Source organism: Neoarius graeffei, chromosome 15, assembly GCF_027579695.1.
Source record: "Neoarius graeffei isolate fNeoGra1 chromosome 15, fNeoGra1.pri, whole genome shotgun sequence".
Classification (NCBI taxonomy): Eukaryota; Metazoa; Chordata; class Actinopteri; order Siluriformes; family Ariidae; genus Neoarius; species Neoarius graeffei.
This window is the reverse complement of record NC_083583.1, coordinates 30,879,202-30,896,854: the sequence shown is the minus strand read 5'-3', so window position 1 is coordinate 30,896,854 and position 17,653 is coordinate 30,879,202. Positions and strand designations below refer to the sequence as shown.

The 17,653-nt window shown below is 43.3% G+C and overlaps 2 protein-coding genes across 4 annotated transcripts in view; one reads left to right on the top strand and one right to left on the bottom strand.

Annotated features, from left to right (window-relative positions):
* Positions 1-17,653, top strand: part of adamtsl3 (ADAMTS-like 3) — a 464,545-nt gene that overhangs the window by 228,175 nt on the left and 218,717 nt on the right. The window lies entirely within an intron of this gene.
* LOC132899339 (uncharacterized) lies at positions 742-16,716 on the bottom strand. Of its 3 annotated transcripts, none has more exons than XM_060941125.1 (20): positions 16,641-16,716; positions 13,614-13,966; positions 13,387-13,476; positions 13,199-13,268; positions 12,924-13,027; positions 12,560-12,832; positions 12,295-12,388; positions 12,095-12,162; positions 11,747-11,962; positions 11,591-11,629; positions 11,318-11,443; positions 11,151-11,228; positions 10,918-11,040; positions 10,739-10,816; positions 10,581-10,664; positions 10,289-10,366; positions 9,607-9,618; positions 1,630-1,715; positions 1,438-1,503; positions 742-1,341 (listed from the first exon to the last, which is right to left on the bottom strand). In XM_060941125.1, exons 2-18 carry the CDS (start codon positions 13,704-13,706, stop codon positions 1,656-1,658), a joined length of 1,686 nt encoding a protein of 561 aa, XP_060797108.1. In that variant the 5' UTR covers positions 13,707-13,966; positions 16,641-16,716; the 3' UTR covers positions 742-1,341; positions 1,438-1,503; positions 1,630-1,655. The 3 variants fall into 3 exon arrangements, with proteins under 3 accessions (XP_060797108.1, XP_060797107.1, XP_060797109.1); XM_060941124.1 differs by having other exon boundaries at positions 1,603-1,715; positions 16,641-16,715; XM_060941126.1 differs by lacking the exon at positions 9,607-9,618 and having other exon boundaries at positions 1,603-1,715; positions 16,641-16,714.

Genomic DNA, 17,653 nt, shown 5'->3' with positions numbered 1-17,653 from the left:
AGCAGCGGATGTTTGAAAAACGTTGAAAAAGTGCTTTTTTTTCAATTAATTCCATAGAAATGAATGGGGTTTTTTTGGGCGATTTTTTCGCGACTACGTCGCGAAAAAATCGCAATCTATAGAGAAAAGTAATAGCATAGCGAGTCCGATCGAGCCGCACGTTTTGATATATTGTTTGTCTGTGTGCGACGTACAGTTATTGAGTTATTCGAAATCAAAATTTGCGTAGGAATAATAATAATAACTAGACCGGACAATTCCCCGGGGGAAATTGTGAGAGGATGCAGTGCGCGAAGCAATTTGGTCACTCATGCAAGCTAGCTGTGAATGTGTGACTTGCTATGAGGCTACAAAATTGATGTTAAACATCAAGTTATTACTGAAAAACTATTGATTAAAAAAAACAGACACTGAGAAATGGTCCTATAAACAACTTTACCAATATAAAAGCTTACCAGGACTATCAAATATGTGATGTGAACTTTCCCAGTCGCAGGTTCCTGGTCAGGCCAGCGTGGCGCAGCAGCAGGTGAGATTTTTATTTATTTTTAACAATAAGTTAACTGGTTAATATTTAAAGTTTGAATATTTGTCTGGTCAAATATACATGTGGGTTTTTTGTCTTTCACAGGAGGAGTACTGTACTGTGTGAATGTGTGACTTACTATGAGGCTACGATGCTAACAGCTAGCTAACATGCTAATACCTAGCAAGCAATAATAAAACAACCATAAACAGACATTTTGCAGCAGATATTAGGTTTATTTTTCCATAAAACACAAGGAAACAACCAAGGCATTGAAAAACACCCGATGAGTCAGCAAAAATCAACATAAGTCTAACGCTTTTAACAAACATTGTCGCAAAGCAGCTTTACAGAATTTGAACAACTTAAAACATGAGCTAATTTTGTCACTAATCTATCCCCAATGAGCAAGCCTGTGGCGACGGTGGCAAGGAAAAACTCCCTCAGACAACAACATGAGGAAGAAACCTCGAGAGGAACCAGACTCAAAAGGGAACCCATCCTCATTTGGGCAACAACAACATGAACAGTTTAACATGAAGACAGTTTCATTGATGGAAACTTTAGGACTGCACTCAAGTTAACAAGTCAACTGTAGTCCTCAGGCATAAAAGCATTACTGTAGCAACAAAAAGCAGATTAGGTACTACCGGTCAACTAATCACAGGCCCTAGGACCTGGTGTGTATCCTCCCTACTAAATACAATGAGAACTAATCTAAGAAGCAGACAAGACAACCGAACCAATCAGGAAACTAAAGATAAAAGGGGGGGGGGGATCTTCTGGAGGTCTTCTTCCTGAGTCTGTTGTTCTTCCTGTAACATTAAAACAGTATTCATTAGTCAGGTGCACTTTTCAAAGTGTTGTTTGATATACAAATCAATGAAGATACAATGCTAAATATCCCTTACGTTCTTCTGCTGGGTTGCTGTCTTCACTGGAGAGTGAGCTGCTATAGTCTTCTGGAGGTCTTCATCCTACATATGTTCCCAGATTAAAAAACAACAAGGCATAAGTTACAGGTTTCAATGCATTGTGTTAAAACATTGCTCAAAAGTTATGAAATATTTCTTTGCTTTTTTGTGATCGGTTGCTGTCCCCACTGGCACGAGATCAGCTGTGGTCCTCTTCATTTCCTCCTCACTCTGCTGTGAGATACTCCTGCTTTTGAACATGGACAGTAGAGAGCCTGAAGAAGAGAAAGGGAGGGGGATTTAGTTACATTACTCAAACGCGAGTGAATAATTCAAAGGAAGAGAGATACTTACCTTGTGATGGACCTTGTTGACATTCAGCTTGATTTTACATAAAGCAACATTACAATACAAGATTACATAACATTACATTAGCTAAGCCAATTCCATAACATTTTAAATTGACCGCCGTTCTCAGCAGCTCAATAAATGACAAGATAATGCGGAGCTCTTTATTACATAAATAAATGCAATTACACTGCATTTACATAAGATTCAACCATTTCCAGCCAACACATGCCACTACAATGATTAGTCTTAACAATAACTTAAAACTACACAGTTGAAAAGCTGGGCACTCATTGAACAAACTGAATGAGTGACCTGAAACACGTATATGAAAAACAATTAAATAAGAAAAACGCCCACGCAGACAAGTTATGACAAAATGAAACAATGTGAAGGTTTTTTTTTTTTTACAAAAAAAAATTATTTAAGGTCAATTAACACTTTACAGAGAGAGTACAATAACAGTGACGATAAACTACTCCTTGACCAGGCTCAAGGAGTGCCTAGAAACTACATATGCATTACACACACACACACACACACACACACACACACACACACTACAGGATACAGAAACTCGAACTTTTCTATGGATCATGTGTTGGCTAGAGAGGCTTAGTCGGTCAAAATACAATAAACCGGACTGTGGTAACTGTAGTACGTTTGGAGAACACCTGATTGAAGACACTTATCAGGATGTGAAATATAAATGTGGTCAATCAGCGTGTTCTTCTCGGTGGTGGACTCTTTAATTAATTGAGTGTAACCTCTGGACTGAAATAAGTCTTTGATGCTTTTTTTTCCTTTCGAAAGAAGATCCTCATTAAAATCGCCACAAACAACGATGGGCTGGTGATTTAAAATGGCCAATGAGTCCAAGAGGTTTTTCAAATTTTGGAGAAAGATTCCTAATTGAAAATTTGGCGGTTTGTAAACCGTCGCCAATAGTACTTTGACCGGCGCCTCGATTTTAACAACAACAAACTCCAAATCCGTGACCTGTTGCATGTACCTGCGAGGCTCTGCTTGCACATAGTCTCTGCAGTACACTGCAACTCCACCTCCATCTTTTTTAGCCATGTCCACACAGCTGTTGTAAGACAGCTGTCTGCTACGTGGGAACATGGCATACCCCTCCAATTGAAAAATTTCAGCTACAGAAGACCCCGACAAATGTGTCTCTGTAAGGCAAAGCACATCCGCTCGTTGGAGCTCGTGATGCGCTCTCAGGTCCACCATGTGACATGGCAGACCCTGCGTGTTGTGGTGGACAATTGTCAAAACCTTTGGAGTTTGGTGCACGGATTGAAGAAAACTCAACAACGGTCTACAGCTCTGGAAAGACGCTCGAGGCATACTTTCCATAGCCATCTTGATCTCGGGGTCGGCGTAGATCTTCTTCTCGTCGAAGTCGCAGACGGTCAGACCTCCCAGCGAAGTTGTGCGGCTTAGAGCTACATAAGCCATGCCCGGTTCGAAGACGCGTTTCAGGCACACAACCGCCGACGCCATCGTCATGCCTTGTACTTTGTGGGCCGTACAGGCAAAAGCCAACTTCATGGGGAACTGGCGACGAACAACGCCTTTTTTACTGCTCAGGTTCTCCTCAGACCTTTCAATATAGGCCAGATTGTCTGAGGGACCCAAGATCTTTTTGCGGAATCTCTGTCCTGCTGTGGGATTGTCCAGCTGGAGTCCAATCAACTTTACATATTTTGGCTCGCGCTCCGTCATCACAATGTGCGAGATGGTTCCGAATGTTCCGTTAACAATTCCGTCCTCCACGTCGAGATTCCTGGTCAACATAATGCGTACTCCTTGAGCAGCCATTATATTGTCAGGCAAGTCTCGCTGGTTACCTTTAACGGCGAACACCATCGTCATGCAGCCGGTCGTAGGCATTTTACGGTAATCCTGAGCTGCGATGTCAATGGCATCCTCGTGGAGGGAGGCTACAGTGGCGGAGTTGTGACGGTCAACTTCTTTGTTGGTGGCGTATATATGCAGCCTATCTACTGGACAATCCTTGATGTCGGCCACTGCCTGTGTGAGCAACCGTCTATCTTCGTCGCTCAAAGGATCGCACTTTTGCTTCACTCTCAGGCGGTTCAAGAGCTCAGCAAAAGCCCGATCGTCCTTCTGTCGCATGATCTCTGTAAGGATGACCATTTTGAAGTGATCCTTCCAGAGATCAAACTCCGTCTCCTCGTACACACACAGCGGCTTGGCTCTACCGGGAGGCGGCAACTGATAAAAGTCACCTACAGCAAGGACAGAAATTCCTCCGAACGGCTTCTTGTTTCCTCGGATCTGTTGAAAACGCCAGTTGACGTAGGCAAACAGCTCTTTGGAAACCATGGAGATCTCGTCAATGATGAGAATCTCCGCGTTGGACAGCGCCGCTCTGACCTCATCAAGGGCGTTTCCAAGACCTTGATACGGTGGCTTCAAGGATCTTGGCAGTTTGAGGACGGAGTGCAACGTTACGCCAGCGATGTTGAAGGCTGCTGTGCCAGTGAAGGCGGTCAGCAGCACCGCAGGCTGGGACATGTCTGCATGGTCCCGGAATCTGGGGAGCTCACGCAGAATCCTCGTTGCCTCCTGGTGAACGCACTTGATTACGTGCGATTTACCACAGCCAGCTCCCCCGGTCAAAAAGTAATAAAATGGCTCGACGTCACGACCCCACACAAGTTCAAAGCACCACTGACGTATGCTGTAGAAGATAGAAGCCTGCGTTTCGTTCAGACTTTGATACATTTTTCTCACAAAGTCTGGACTCAACTGCGGCGCTTCTATCCTAGGCATGGAGCTCCTCCCGTCTTTCTTGACTTCGTATTCAGGAACTTCTTCTTGGTCTTCACGCTCATCGTCAGGTTCTCGCTCTGCAAGACATTCTAACCGGTCTGCCTCTACTTCAGGCGCATAACAGTCCAATTCATTAACTATAGGGCCGTGCACCCGATACTGTTCCAACGCTTCGTCAAGCTTCCGACCTTGACCTTCATAGCGTTGTTTGTTGCGGTCTACGATGGCTCGGACACGCACGCCATACTTTTGGCCACACTTATAAAACTGCTCGTAGGTCGGGTGTGATTCATCTCTCAGGTCGTCATCGGATCTGTGTGGGAGATAAAGCTTGAGCAGTCTTCTATAGAACTTCTCAGGTGTTTTCTGCTCTGAGAAGCGAGGAAATCTAATAATTGCTGGTTTCCCAGTCCTCTTCTGAACAAAGCCCATGTCGTGTAAGAGGGGGATGCCGCTTCTACTTTCAGTTTGCTGCCCGTACAGCACCCTGTACTCCGACGCAAACTCGGCCATGCACATGTGCTCGAACTCCGGCTCGACAGGCCTGTAGGCGTATTTGTCAGGCAGGCCCGACATCCACACCTCCTCCGAACCCGGCTCCATTTGCTTGAGTCTGCCAATAGGGTGACTCATCTTCAGACCCTCCTCGTCGGTCTGAAGGAACACAACGGAGCGGGAGCACCTCTTCAGACGCAAGCTGCAGGTGCGAGCAACAGCCTCTTGAGCGCTGACCTCTCTATGTTTAACATAGGCCTGCATAATCTGCTTCATTTCGTCACGCTCATTTACGTTGGACTGTTTTACATCTTTGATGACGTTCTTAAGGAATTGAGTCATCTCATGCTCTGGCTTCGACACATAGGACATCATGTACATGATGCAGCTGTAGTCATCCACGACGTACTGAATGTCCATGTTGGCGTTCCAGGCACGAAGCAGGTCTGGGTTGTACTGATTAACCCAGCAGTCATTCGGATGCCGCTTCAGGACCACGACGTTGCTGTTCGCGGCGCGGTCGAAGAGCTTACGGTACTGCTTACGCGTCAAACCGCATCGGTCGAGCAACTCCGTCAAGCTGCTAAATGAAGCGCCTGCATCCATGAGCAAGTCTCTAACTTGCTGAAGCTTGGCTTTGGCTTTCTTTCGCTTCTTAGCGATTGCCCGCTTCTCCCTACGTTCTCTAGCAGCAGCCTCGTCTTGGTTTTCGTCTAAAACTCCAGAGGGGCGAACAACGGGGGGCCTAGTGATGAAGGTTTCATCCACGGGCAGTTTAGGGAAGCCAAACCTACAGGCAACGTTGCCTTTTTTGCAGGACTTGGAATGGTTCCTGCTGTGCACCTGAACCTCCGAGACAATTCCGTGGAGCTCCAGGTCTGTCTCAGGGTCAGGCATCTCACACGAGATGTAGCGATCTATAAACGCCGCTACTTCGTCGTCAGAGGCGTCGTCAAATTTGGGTGAGTTTTTTATCCAAATCAGCATGTGTATATGGGGACTTCCTCTAGCTTGGAACTCAACCCTATAAAAGTAATCCTCTACTTCACCAATGGGCTGTGCTGGTGAGAGGATAAGGTTGGTCATCAGAGCATCGACTCGCTTTTCAAACATGCGCATCACCGTTACGGGGTTGCTCCGCAGAATGTCGCATTTCGCTTTCCAGTCGAGCTCTGAAAAGTCCCCTAGTTCTCCCTGCTGAGCTTTTATGACCTCTATGACCTCAGGCCATCTCATCTCGGCAGCGGAGAACGTTGCAAAAAACGTGGGTTTGCCAATTTGCCGGACCATGGCGTGGACATCTTTGAGCGTTTTTGTCCAATAAGCCGGGGTGCCTCGAAGAGGTTGCATAAACCGAGTTGCGTCTTGGCTCATAATGAGCCGTTGCACCTCGTCTCGGTCCAGGAGCATGAGGTTGTTAATATGACGGCCATCTGCAGCTCTGGACCTGCCTTTGCGCATTTGAATCGACATGCTGTTTGTCGCCAGGTGCGTTTCTGTGACAAACTGCGCAAAGAAAAGATACGTTTGGTCACTAGCAAAACGTGTATCAGCAGCAAACAGCCTGCAATTAAAATACATGCTAGGTGAGAGCGAGAAGGTTCTGGGTTCATCCAGTGTGTTCTCTCCTGTCGGGAATTGCACAGGGAAAGCCATGGCTTCTAGTTTCGGTATGGCGAAGAACCCTACTGGTTTGTTGCCCTGGGCGGGGGCAACGCTAAATATTCCATCGCCATACGTAAGAATTTCCTGCGCGATGTCAGGCGGCTGCATACACGTGTCCAGAGTCAGGCCAGGTCTAAGCTCCTCCTCCTCTTCGTCAGCTTCCTTGGGCTGACGACGTCTATCGGGGTCCGGGTCGTTCTGACTACTAAAAACCTCCTCGAGGTCTATGCCAGCCTCAATGTCTCCCTGATGCTGCTCCGGCTGCGCAGCATCAGCAACATTGTGCTGCGAGTCGTCTTGATCGACCGACTCGTCAAAAGTGGCACTGTCGTTAATGGATACATCCTGATACTCAGAATGCATCTTTTTAAGCATGGCCAGGGCAGCTAAAACATTTTTCATGTTAACAGTATAGAAGTGCTGGTAGCCCTTATAGTTAATGCGCCTCTTTAATTTAACTTGAAGTAGCTGCGCTTCCGATCTGGGTCTTGGGAGACTGTTGACAGTCGCTTCCATCTCTGATGGAACGCACACAACAGCTCCGCGGACTGCTTTTTGCTGTCCTTTGGGCAGAGCGATAACCTTGGCGAAAGGCAGTATTTTGGCAATAAGCTGCCTCTCGAGCACGTTGAGCGTAGCCAACTCCGGGGGGATCGGTGCCAACTCCAGTCGGTTTGCGGTGGCTATTGGTGGCATGCGTCCTCTCTTCAAGTGGCTGTCACACGTGTTACAGATCCACTCCTGCAGTCGCTCTTGTGCAACAGAGCAATGTTCAGAGCAGTCGTCGTCACAAAAATGGACGTACTTGCCTGTTAAGCAGGCTGCGGCCACTCTGGGTTTTTGGGTGTACTTTCCCCTATTGCACAATTTAACCTGATTAGGAAACATTGCTCTGTTGCACACCGTACAAACGCACGTTGGTCCACGACGAATTAGCTCGCGAAATGCTGTGATGGCGGCTTCCATCACAGGGTTAACCACGGCCTGCGAATGGCGGGGGGTGTGGGGCACTAGCTTCCTATATTTTCGCTTGATCCTTAATGCCCTCTGCATCTTGCTAAAGATGCAAAAAGTAGCATCTGTGGACAGTTTGGTTACGCTGCGCTGGCTACAGCGTTTGATACAGCGTAACCTAAACTCAGGATCACTGTGGTACCTAGCATAGAAACGCTCCTTTTTCTTTTGCCTAAAGCTTTGGTGCGATTTGTACTTCGTCGTCATATACAATTTCTTTCTACTCTGAAAAGCAGGATCCGCCTTATACTTGTCTTTACTGTACTGTTTCTTTCTACTCTGAAAAGCAGGATCCGTCTTATACTTGTCTTTACTGTACTGTTTCTTTCTACTCTGAAAAGCAGGATCCGCCTTATACTTGTCTTTACTGTACTGTTTCTTTCTACTCTGAAAAGCAGGATCCGCCTTATACTTGTCTTTACTGTACTGTTTCTTTCTACTCTGAAAAGCAGGATCCGCCTTATACTTGTCTTTACTGTACTGTTTCTTTCTACTCTGAAAAGCAGGATCCGCCTTATACTTGTCTTTAATGTACTGTTTCTGTCTACTCTGAAAAGCAGGATCCGCCTTATACTTGTCTTTACTGTACTGTTTCTGTCTACTCTGAAAAGCAGGATCCGCCTTATACTTGTCTTTAATGTACTGTTTCTGTCTACTCTGAAAAGCAGGATCCGCCTTATACTTGTCTTTAATGTACTGTTTTTGTCTACTCTGAAAAGCAGGATCCGCCTTATACTTGTCTTTAATGTACTGTTTTTGTCTACTCTGAAAAGCAGGATCCGCCTTATACTTGTCTTTAATGTACTGTTTTTGTCTACTCTGAAAAGCAGGATCTTCCTTATATCTCTGGATAATTAATACGCTCTTTTTTCTTTGAACTTTTAAATAATAACGTCTGAAAGACAATAACCGTCGTTTCCTATGATTACTGTCTTGTGAATATTTTTTGTCTGCTTCCATTTTTTTAATTCCAAATTCCGGGCACTTGTCATACTTATTTTTTTCATATACCGAGCTTCCTTTTTTTTGGACAACATGGCACACTGGTGCATGTTGCTCTTTGCTGCTACTTTTTCTTCTGGCCTTTTGTCGCTGGGTTTTACCGAGTTTTAAGATATTTTCGTTTGTTGGAGGGAGAGCTGTCCTGGAGACTTTTTCTACCAACGATTGCTGAAGACATTCACTGGAACCGACGGCTTCAAATGACACAAGCACCAACTCATAGGTGGCAAAAGGTCCACGATCTGCAAAGAGTTTGAGCAGGTGCTCAGCCAGGTCACTGATTTCAGTGAAGGTCTTCATGATTGCAGTTCCGTTGTGGTCTGGTAGACCTGCTGAATTTCTGGCATGTGAATCAAACACGCCATACCTCCCTGATTTGTCACGGAAAACTGCAATAACCTCTGGAGATACAATGATGAACGCATGCCTAACATGACCTGACAGACACTGAAGCTCTTCAGCAAGGGAAAGGAGACCCTGGTTTCCGTTGCTGCTGGCTTTGACAAGTCCACATTTAATGTCGGACATATGGACATTGTACATATTTGTGTCTGTCAGGACTTGTTTTGGCATTTCCTCAACGCTAAGATGGTCATCATTGTATCTTCTCTCCAGGATCAGCTGTTGTTTCACTGCTACGTACAGTGAATCTCCCTGTGCCAGCACTCTATCGAGGGCAGCCGTGTTAAAGTGACCACCCTCATTCTCAAAAGCGAGAAAAGTCAGGGACATGCAGGAACACTGATGATTTCTAGAGAACTCACTGTACCTCATGTCTGCCTGACTGTGGCTAGCCCTAACAACAGACTGACCCCCACTTACCGTCACACTTACCTTGACGCTCGCCTGTAAAGATGTTAAAAGGTTAATTATTACTAAGTTAGTCACAATTAGTTATTAGTCTTACTAGTAGTTACTACCCATTATTGCCAGCATTGTTATTAATACTGTTAACTTTATTACTACTAGTAGTAATAGCAGCAGTCGTAACTAATTACATTACAAACTGTTGTAGAACGTTTTCAGCAAGTTTGTCAGATCAATTAAATAAATCTATAAAAAAGCTGGCACAATCTTACATGTTATGGCAAGTATATTTGGCTACACATTACATTACATTATTCCTTGTTTAAAATTTAAACATGTTGAGACCATCGTGGTTTCTCCTTTGTCCCATGGTCTTCTAGAATAAAGTTTAAAGGAGGATTTAAAGGACCTTTAAAGGAGGCTACTACCTTCACCACACTGACACTGCAGGATGTTGACTTTACAAGTACAGAGGTTTTCTGACCAGTATTATTAACTTAAGTTTACCAAGATCATATTTAGAAAACCTCTGTACCATTACTTGTGTTTATCTTTAAACAATTAATAAAACCATAAACTGCTTAGACTATACTACTATGAATTATTTCTTCCTAAAAAGGTCTTTTTATGCATTTGAGTTGAAATAAACCACACACACACACACACACTTTATTAAACCCACGATAAACCCGAATGTAAATGTCCTGACCTCTTTAGCAGGGGAGTTGGAGAGTCCATCGCCGATTATCCAGGGCCAGGAAGTCGATGAGGGAAATGGTGTCCATGTCTGTGATAAGTCATAACTCCAATTAATATTTAGACATGAGGAAACAACGCACCAAGTTGATACAAGAAAAGTTTTCCAAGTGTATTTCAATTTCTCACTGACATTTGTGTTGTGTGCAGAGAAAGATAATGCTATCAGATGTTAAATGAACCAGTTTAATGTACTTACAGCTGATTTTACAGTAAACGTTCTGTGTCAACTGTGGAGTAAATACCTTAGCTAGGCGAGGAGACTGATGGGCCACATCTTTAATGGTCTTGGATGGTCCAGCCGGTGAAGGAGTCTTCATCCTGGGCACCTGAAAACAAATAATTGGATAAAATGAAGACTTTAATGACATCATGAACTTTACTTAATAGGAATAATATTTACCTTCGCAACCGGGGAACAGCAGGGGGTCTCCGGATCACCCAAACTGCAGGACAACCTGACTGGAGGGGACTCCATCAGCTGTTGACACACGAGAACAAAACACGTTAAACTTCATGTCTCAGTGAACACAATGTGTGTTCTGTGTGTGATTGTGTCTGTTGTGGCAGAGAGTAACATACGTTGGTCACTGAAATTTGGGTGCGGGGGGATGGTCCGTCCGTGGTCCTGGACCGAGGAACCGGGCTGGAGGGGGCGTCGTCCTCCAGTCTCTGTGACAGCCTGGTTGGAGGGGATCCAACCAGCTGTCGACAGATGAGAACAAATACATCAAAATTCAGACAGTCTAGTTATGTCTCCATGAAGACACCGTGTCAACTGTAAACATTCACTGTGTGTCAGTTGTGTAACATACGTTGTTCACAGGAGACTGGTGGTGGGGGGGGCGTCTCTCTGAGGTCCTACGACGCCTGGCTGCCGCTGGGGAGGCCACCTGCACCATCAAATAAAACATAGCATCAGTAACTGTAGAACAAGGAGAAACTTTAGAACACAGCCAAGAAGAGACGTCACACAATTTACCTTCTTGCTCGCTGGAGGAGACCTGCAGTCCTCCACGCCAGACAGCCGAGAAGGAGACACCTCCTCCACAGCACGAAGGGTCGTGCTACTGAACCACACTGGGTTCAGTGGGAGGAAGGACTCCTCCTGTGAAAGACAAAAAAAAAAAGCAAAAAAAAAAAAAAAAAAAAAAAAAAAAAAAAAACACCCGCATGAATATTTGTCTGGTCAAATATACAAACTTTAAATATTAACCAGTTAACTTATTGTTAAAAAAAAAAAAAAGTCACTCACCTGCTGCTGCGCCACGCTGGCCTGACCAGGAACCTGCGACTGGGAAAGTTCACATCACATTTGATTAAATAGATGCTTTTTAATTATAACTGTGAACCCGTTCACCAAAATGTACCCAAACACATGTAAACACACAATATAATAAACTTTACTAACCTTGCTTCTCCGACCAACGACCTTCCACTGGAAGGGGTCAGGAGACAGAGGAGCACATACCTCGCCCTTCACAACCAGCTTAGGAGATACCTTCCCAAGTGGCTGTGAAGGAGTGGGAGACACCGGGGGAGGTGGTGGTGTCTTGAGGAACTGCTCCGTCGCGGCCCACAGCAGCTGGGTGAGGATGCCCATCCCTTCACGGTCGCTCAGGTGAACCTGCAGACATGACAACACAAATCCATTTACAGACAAAGTTCAACTATAAAAAGTAGCTCGTGTTGACTGCTTCATGTCAGCATGAGAAATTATAACAAATTAGACTTTTTCTATCACAGACATTCTACTTACGCCGTCTCTGCTCCACAGCTCCAAGCGCGTAAGGGGGAAGTGCTCCGCCACAGAGAAGTACCTCACACCTAAAAATATAAAAACGAAAAACATAAGTCATTACAACATCCACACATGCATTATGACTATGTTCATTACTATGTCACAGACATTAAGTACATTTCATGTTCTTGTTTTATTGACATGATATTTTTACACACCCATACGGGCTGTCACGCGGTGGTACTCTTGGCGCAGGAGGACCTGGTACATCTCATCCTCCTGCAGGCGGGGGGGGAAGTCCAGCACAAAAACCTGTAGAAAACAAAACATGTTCGTTAACAATTGGCATTTTCATTCAAAATCACACATTACAATAACTACACATTAAAAGCTCATACATTGATTACTCTGAGATTAAACGCATCTCTAGTGTTGTCAAACTACTACAAATACAGGACAAGCGAGACATGAAAAAACACGTACCTCCGGCCAGCGGCTCCTCACAGCAGTGAGGAAACTTGCATAGTCGACGGCTGCCTCCTCGATGGTCCTGCTCGCCGTCAGGTTGTTGCTGGGGGCAAGAACACAGACCGCAGCAGGGGCCCGAGGAAGATCAGCATGCAGGACCTCCGTCCACAGCTGAGCAGCGTGGGCCCCAGGGGTTGACATGACGCCAAACGAGAACTTACCCTCTGGCATCACGGCGAAACCGTCCGCGATGGACCGCAGGTGGGAGTCCCCGACAATCAGAACGAACTGCAACAACAAAGAAAATTTCTTTAGCATGAAAATCATTAATCCCTCTCAAGATCAATTACTTTCTTCATAAACTGGACAATAACAACACCTTCTTGTCAGGAGACTCCGGCGGGATGACCAACTTGTGGCTCCGTCCTGTGAGCTTTGAAGTTGGCCACCTCAGCACCCGATGGCGGAACCCGGTACCGCGGCCTGTTTAGTAAAAGACAAAGCAGATAACGGTATTATTGAATTGAAAAACCAGGAAATGTCAAGAAATCACTCGTTTATACAAGTAAAACAGTACAGAAAACCAGTTTAAAAAGCTTAATATTGATGAATTAATTTATTGATCATTTAGGGATAAAACAGGTGGATACTCACATGGCCGAACTTTGGGAAGGACATCTCCCGTGCTCCAGAAAGGCTTGGCTGGGGGTGAAGATCCAACCAACTGATGACAGATAAAATAATAAGCATACGACAAAGACAAGTTCAAACAAAATACAATAAAAATTTAAAAAGTAATACAAAATACATTAAACCTCAGACAATGTCTCATATGAACATACGTTGCTGACTGGAGCTCGGGAGCAGGGGGGGTGGGTCTCCCTGGTCCTCGACCCTGTGGAAGGCTTCTCTCTGGCCAGGGGGGACACCGTCTGATGAAACATTAACATCAAAGACATGGCAGACATACAGAACTTGGCAGTTAAAAAGAAAGCGATTGATGTGACATTTCTACAGCTATTTTCATGCAGACAGTTGTGACACAGAAGCTTATTTACTGTGTAAATACCTTCAGGGGGAAAGTGGAGGGAGTCGGCTCCTCCAGGTCGAGCTTACTCCATCGGCGCCTGGCCGCCTCAGACCTCCTCCCCTTCCTTGGCATCCTGCTGGACAGAAGACAAAAAAAGAAAAAGAAAAAACTTCTTACAAAGTTTAAGTGACCTAAACCCTAACCTACCTTAACTACTTAACTTAAATTATCTAAGATAACCTAATATATTTTATATAAAATGTGATGGTGTGAGTGTGAACAAATCTGCTCCGGGAGTCTTGAGGATGACTTGAGTGCGATGAGTCTTGAGGGCGATGATCAGTCTCAGTCGTGAAGTACGTACGAACCTCTGATCACAAATCAAAGAAAACCTGCAATAAATATAGAAATGTTCTTCTGTTACTTGGACTCAGTGTGAGCAACAATCCAACAGCGTAACACACGTTAAACATGTTTATTTTCATGGTGTGTGTGTGAGAGTGAGAGTGTGAGCACAGAGCAGTGCCTGTTGACTTATCAGTAAACTTTTTCCCCCCTCAAGACAAATACACTATAAACACTATAAATATCCCCCACAAATAAAATACTACTAACTTCAGCAAATGTGCAGAATTATCACCAAAATGTACATTAAATGTACATTAATTACTAAAAGTCAAAGTAGTCATGCATGAAAATGCTCCCTTCTCCATTTAATCACTATAGGCTGTTAAATACATTACACTTAGGCAGTATACATTTTAACTCCATACCAAAACATTTAATCACAGTTTATCAATCATATTTAACATTTTACCACAGTTTAATACAACACTAGTCTGAATATACAGATAAATATATAGCTTTCAGCTTTCATGTAAACGGCAGTTTAAATTAAAGAAAGATCCAGCCCAAATTCATGAGTTTATCTTCAATAACCTGAATTTTGTTTAACCCTCCTAATGTCTTCGGGTCAAAAATGACCCGAAACTGTTTAACAGCAGAGTTAAGGGTTCTTTTTTAACTTAATTTTATGACTTTTCCTAAAATGGCGACAGCTCGAGGCTTGTCGGTTTAAAATGGCGACAGCTCGAGGCATAGATATACATAGAAGACTAGATGCCTCACCGCGTATTCCAGGACGTCCGCACATCTTACCACAGACAAGCTTTTCCACAGAATTTGCGGTAAACTGAGGTAAGACCATTGAGGTGCTTAAATGTTTATACTCTTATCTCGCTGAAATTTTGACGTATATACAAATGGTTTGATTTCTTAAAACATTATTAATGTGGTTGTAATTCTGGGTGCTTGAACATGCTAAAATCGTACCTTTTCTCTTCAAAAACGACTTACTGCAGCTTTTAGTCAAAGTTGTGTTTCATGCTAGGCTAGCTCGTAGCACCAAGTAATTTTACATGGAAGGTCTTGAGATAATATTTTCAATAACTGAAGTTGCACTTGCACATGGTTTTCATTTTCGGGTTGGTTAATTGAAAACACTGGTTGTGTCCCTATTTTTTAAGCTTAGACTCCACCACATTGCCAAGATGACAACCCTTTCCTTCCAGAACAACAGCATGAGACAGAAGCACAACAAAGCAGTAAAGGGCATTAGCCAAATATACAGTATAAAAATTTTCCAGGGGTATGAAGACTTACGCAAGCACAGCCCAGCACTCGCATTATGATTTACAGGAAATCAAAGTACTGACTTTGATGACAAGATGATGTGTGTGTCTGTGTGTGTTTTAATTGTAGATGTTTATATCAGTATGTTTAGTTTTATTTTAACTGCACATTGGAGCCTAGTTAAATGAAATTTCAATCTTCTGTGCTAACATATATTGACTTTGACATGATAATCAGCTTTGAATGTTCTTTTTGTAAATGTAAAGATATCTTTTTATCCTTGGAAGTATAACCACGTGATTAATTAAATGCTTTTTTTGGTCACAAACTACCGTGAGTCGCTGTCACTGTTTTATACTATTACTTACTCGGGCAGTGCATTTGTTATTTTTGCTATGATGTGAGTTTACATTTGTTATTATGCTATGATGTGAGTTTGCATTAGGTTTTTGAGGTGGATGAAGTATTTCTGAAGTTTCAGAAGTGAGTAAGCTGTTTATTTAACTTTAGCTTCCCCTACGGCCCTATCACATGTAAAAATATTTTCACTAAAAATTGGAAATAAATTGTGTGGTTATTTGTCCTAAGGCCGCAGTTATCCATAAGTATGCAGTGTTAGGCTTCTCACAGCAGAGGAATTTCAGCATGCATTTGTTTAAAACATAAAATGATTATTCATCATTAATATCATAAATACATACTTCCGTTTGTGTTTTTTTTTAATATAACAAACCAAACCGTTTGAATATCGATTGAAATTTGAGGAAGTTACGGTCATCTGAAAAGTACATATCGCTACCAACACAATGTAATGGGTAAGCCAGCTGTCTGAGGGAAGATGGCCGCCATGTGCGGACGTTCGACTTCATTGACGGGCAACGGGGACGAGGCATCTAGTCTTCTATGTATATCTATGGATCGAGGCTTGTTTGCTTGTCGGTTTAAAATGGCGCCGGCTCGAGCCGCTCGGCCTCAGCTCCGTTAGGTTTTAGCTCGGTTCATGGATAGAAACAAACCAACCGTAAAATAACCAGAGATTAATCTCTACCTTCAATAATCTCACTTTTGTTAAAGATGTATTCATATCAGCACAATTAGCGCTGTTAGCTTTGGGCTTGGCTCAATGTTTTCATATAGAAAACGCACAGTCACCGTTAGCTTTTAGCGCAGCTATGCTTTTATATAAACTCACGCCCATAAATAATTAAATACATTTCCGGAATAATGACAGAACAATATCTATCTTCAATAATCTCACTTTTGTGAAAGATGGCATTATATTGTACATACGCTGCTGTAACAATTCAGCATGCAATGGAGCATAATGCTACGAAATTTAAAAATTAAAAAAGCTTACTGATAAAACTCCGCAGGCACTGCGCGCTCGTTCTTATTCTTTCTCAGTCACTATGAAAATTAAACATTTTCACCTACCTGTGATGAGTTCAGAGAGAACGGGAGCGAAAAAATTTAAACTCAGGGTTTTTATATGACGGGCGGACACGCGCACAGGACTGTCCAATCAGAGTCCTCCTGTAGACGTCATCTGTTTTCAAACGTGTATTGTCAAATCAGATGGCTGATTAATTCGCGGGCTACATGATGGAGACGTTCAAGAGAAACAGTATGTGCGCTGGGTTGCCAGATTGGTTGGTATCCTGCGCAGGCTTGCCAGATTGAGGGGGATCCTGCCCATTTGGGCGAGTTTAAGTGCATTTTGGCGGGTTTTGAACATTATTTTGGGCTGGAAAATGTCAACAGTATCTGGCAACGTTGCATGGGCGAGTCAGTGTTTATGTAGGCTTAAATTCTGTTACTGAAAGTGTGTGATGTTTACAGTGGACTGTGTGCACTTTACATTATTTTTTTCTTAATACAAGAAATTACTGGATGCCAACATTTTTGCCAAAATGGTATTTTATTTTCCATTGTTTAGGCAGCTTCAGCATCATACTGAGGTTCTGTTCAAATTGTTTTTTTTTCTTCTATGAAGCCTGAGCCATTTATTTTATTAGTTTATAATTATTGTTTAATTTAGTCTTCAGGAGAGACTGCCTGTACACAGTACTAGTATTAATAGTTTTTTTTCTTACATGAAAGCTGAGGCATTTATATTATATTTTAAGTTAACTTCATGTTGTGCTGTGAGGTTCTATACACTTTAACTTTTGAACCAACAGGTGCATTTGGACAAGTAAAGCCTATTTTTCTGCATTTTTGTAGTCCTGGTAATCTTTTATATTGGTAAAGTTGTTTATAGGACCATTTCGCAGTGTCTTTGTTTTTTTAATCAATAGTTTTTCAGTAATAACTTAATATTTAACATATCATCCATCTGCATGATGGGATGAAGAAATTTTGGCGACTGGCGTCGCCAAAATTTCATCATACCATGACCTAAGCATTGTTTGAGAGAGAGAGAGCAGCCCCTCCCCTCTCTGCTTCTA

What these genes read in the sequence shown, in the direction of transcription:
- LOC132899339 (XM_060941125.1), bottom strand. Translation starts at nt 13,706, where the DNA reads ATGCCAAGGAAGGGGAGGAGGTCTGAGGCGGCCAGGCGCCGATGGAGT. An exon ending in CCTTCCCAAAGTTCGGCCAT is followed by an intron (nt 13,028 to 13,198) that starts GTGAGTATCCAC and finishes TTTACTAAACAG; the next exon opens with GCCGCGGTACCGGGTTCCGC. An exon ending in AGTCTCCTCGCCTAGCTAAG is followed by an intron (nt 10,367 to 10,580) that starts GTATTTACTCCA and finishes GACTTATCACAG; the next exon opens with ACATGGACACCATTTCCCTC.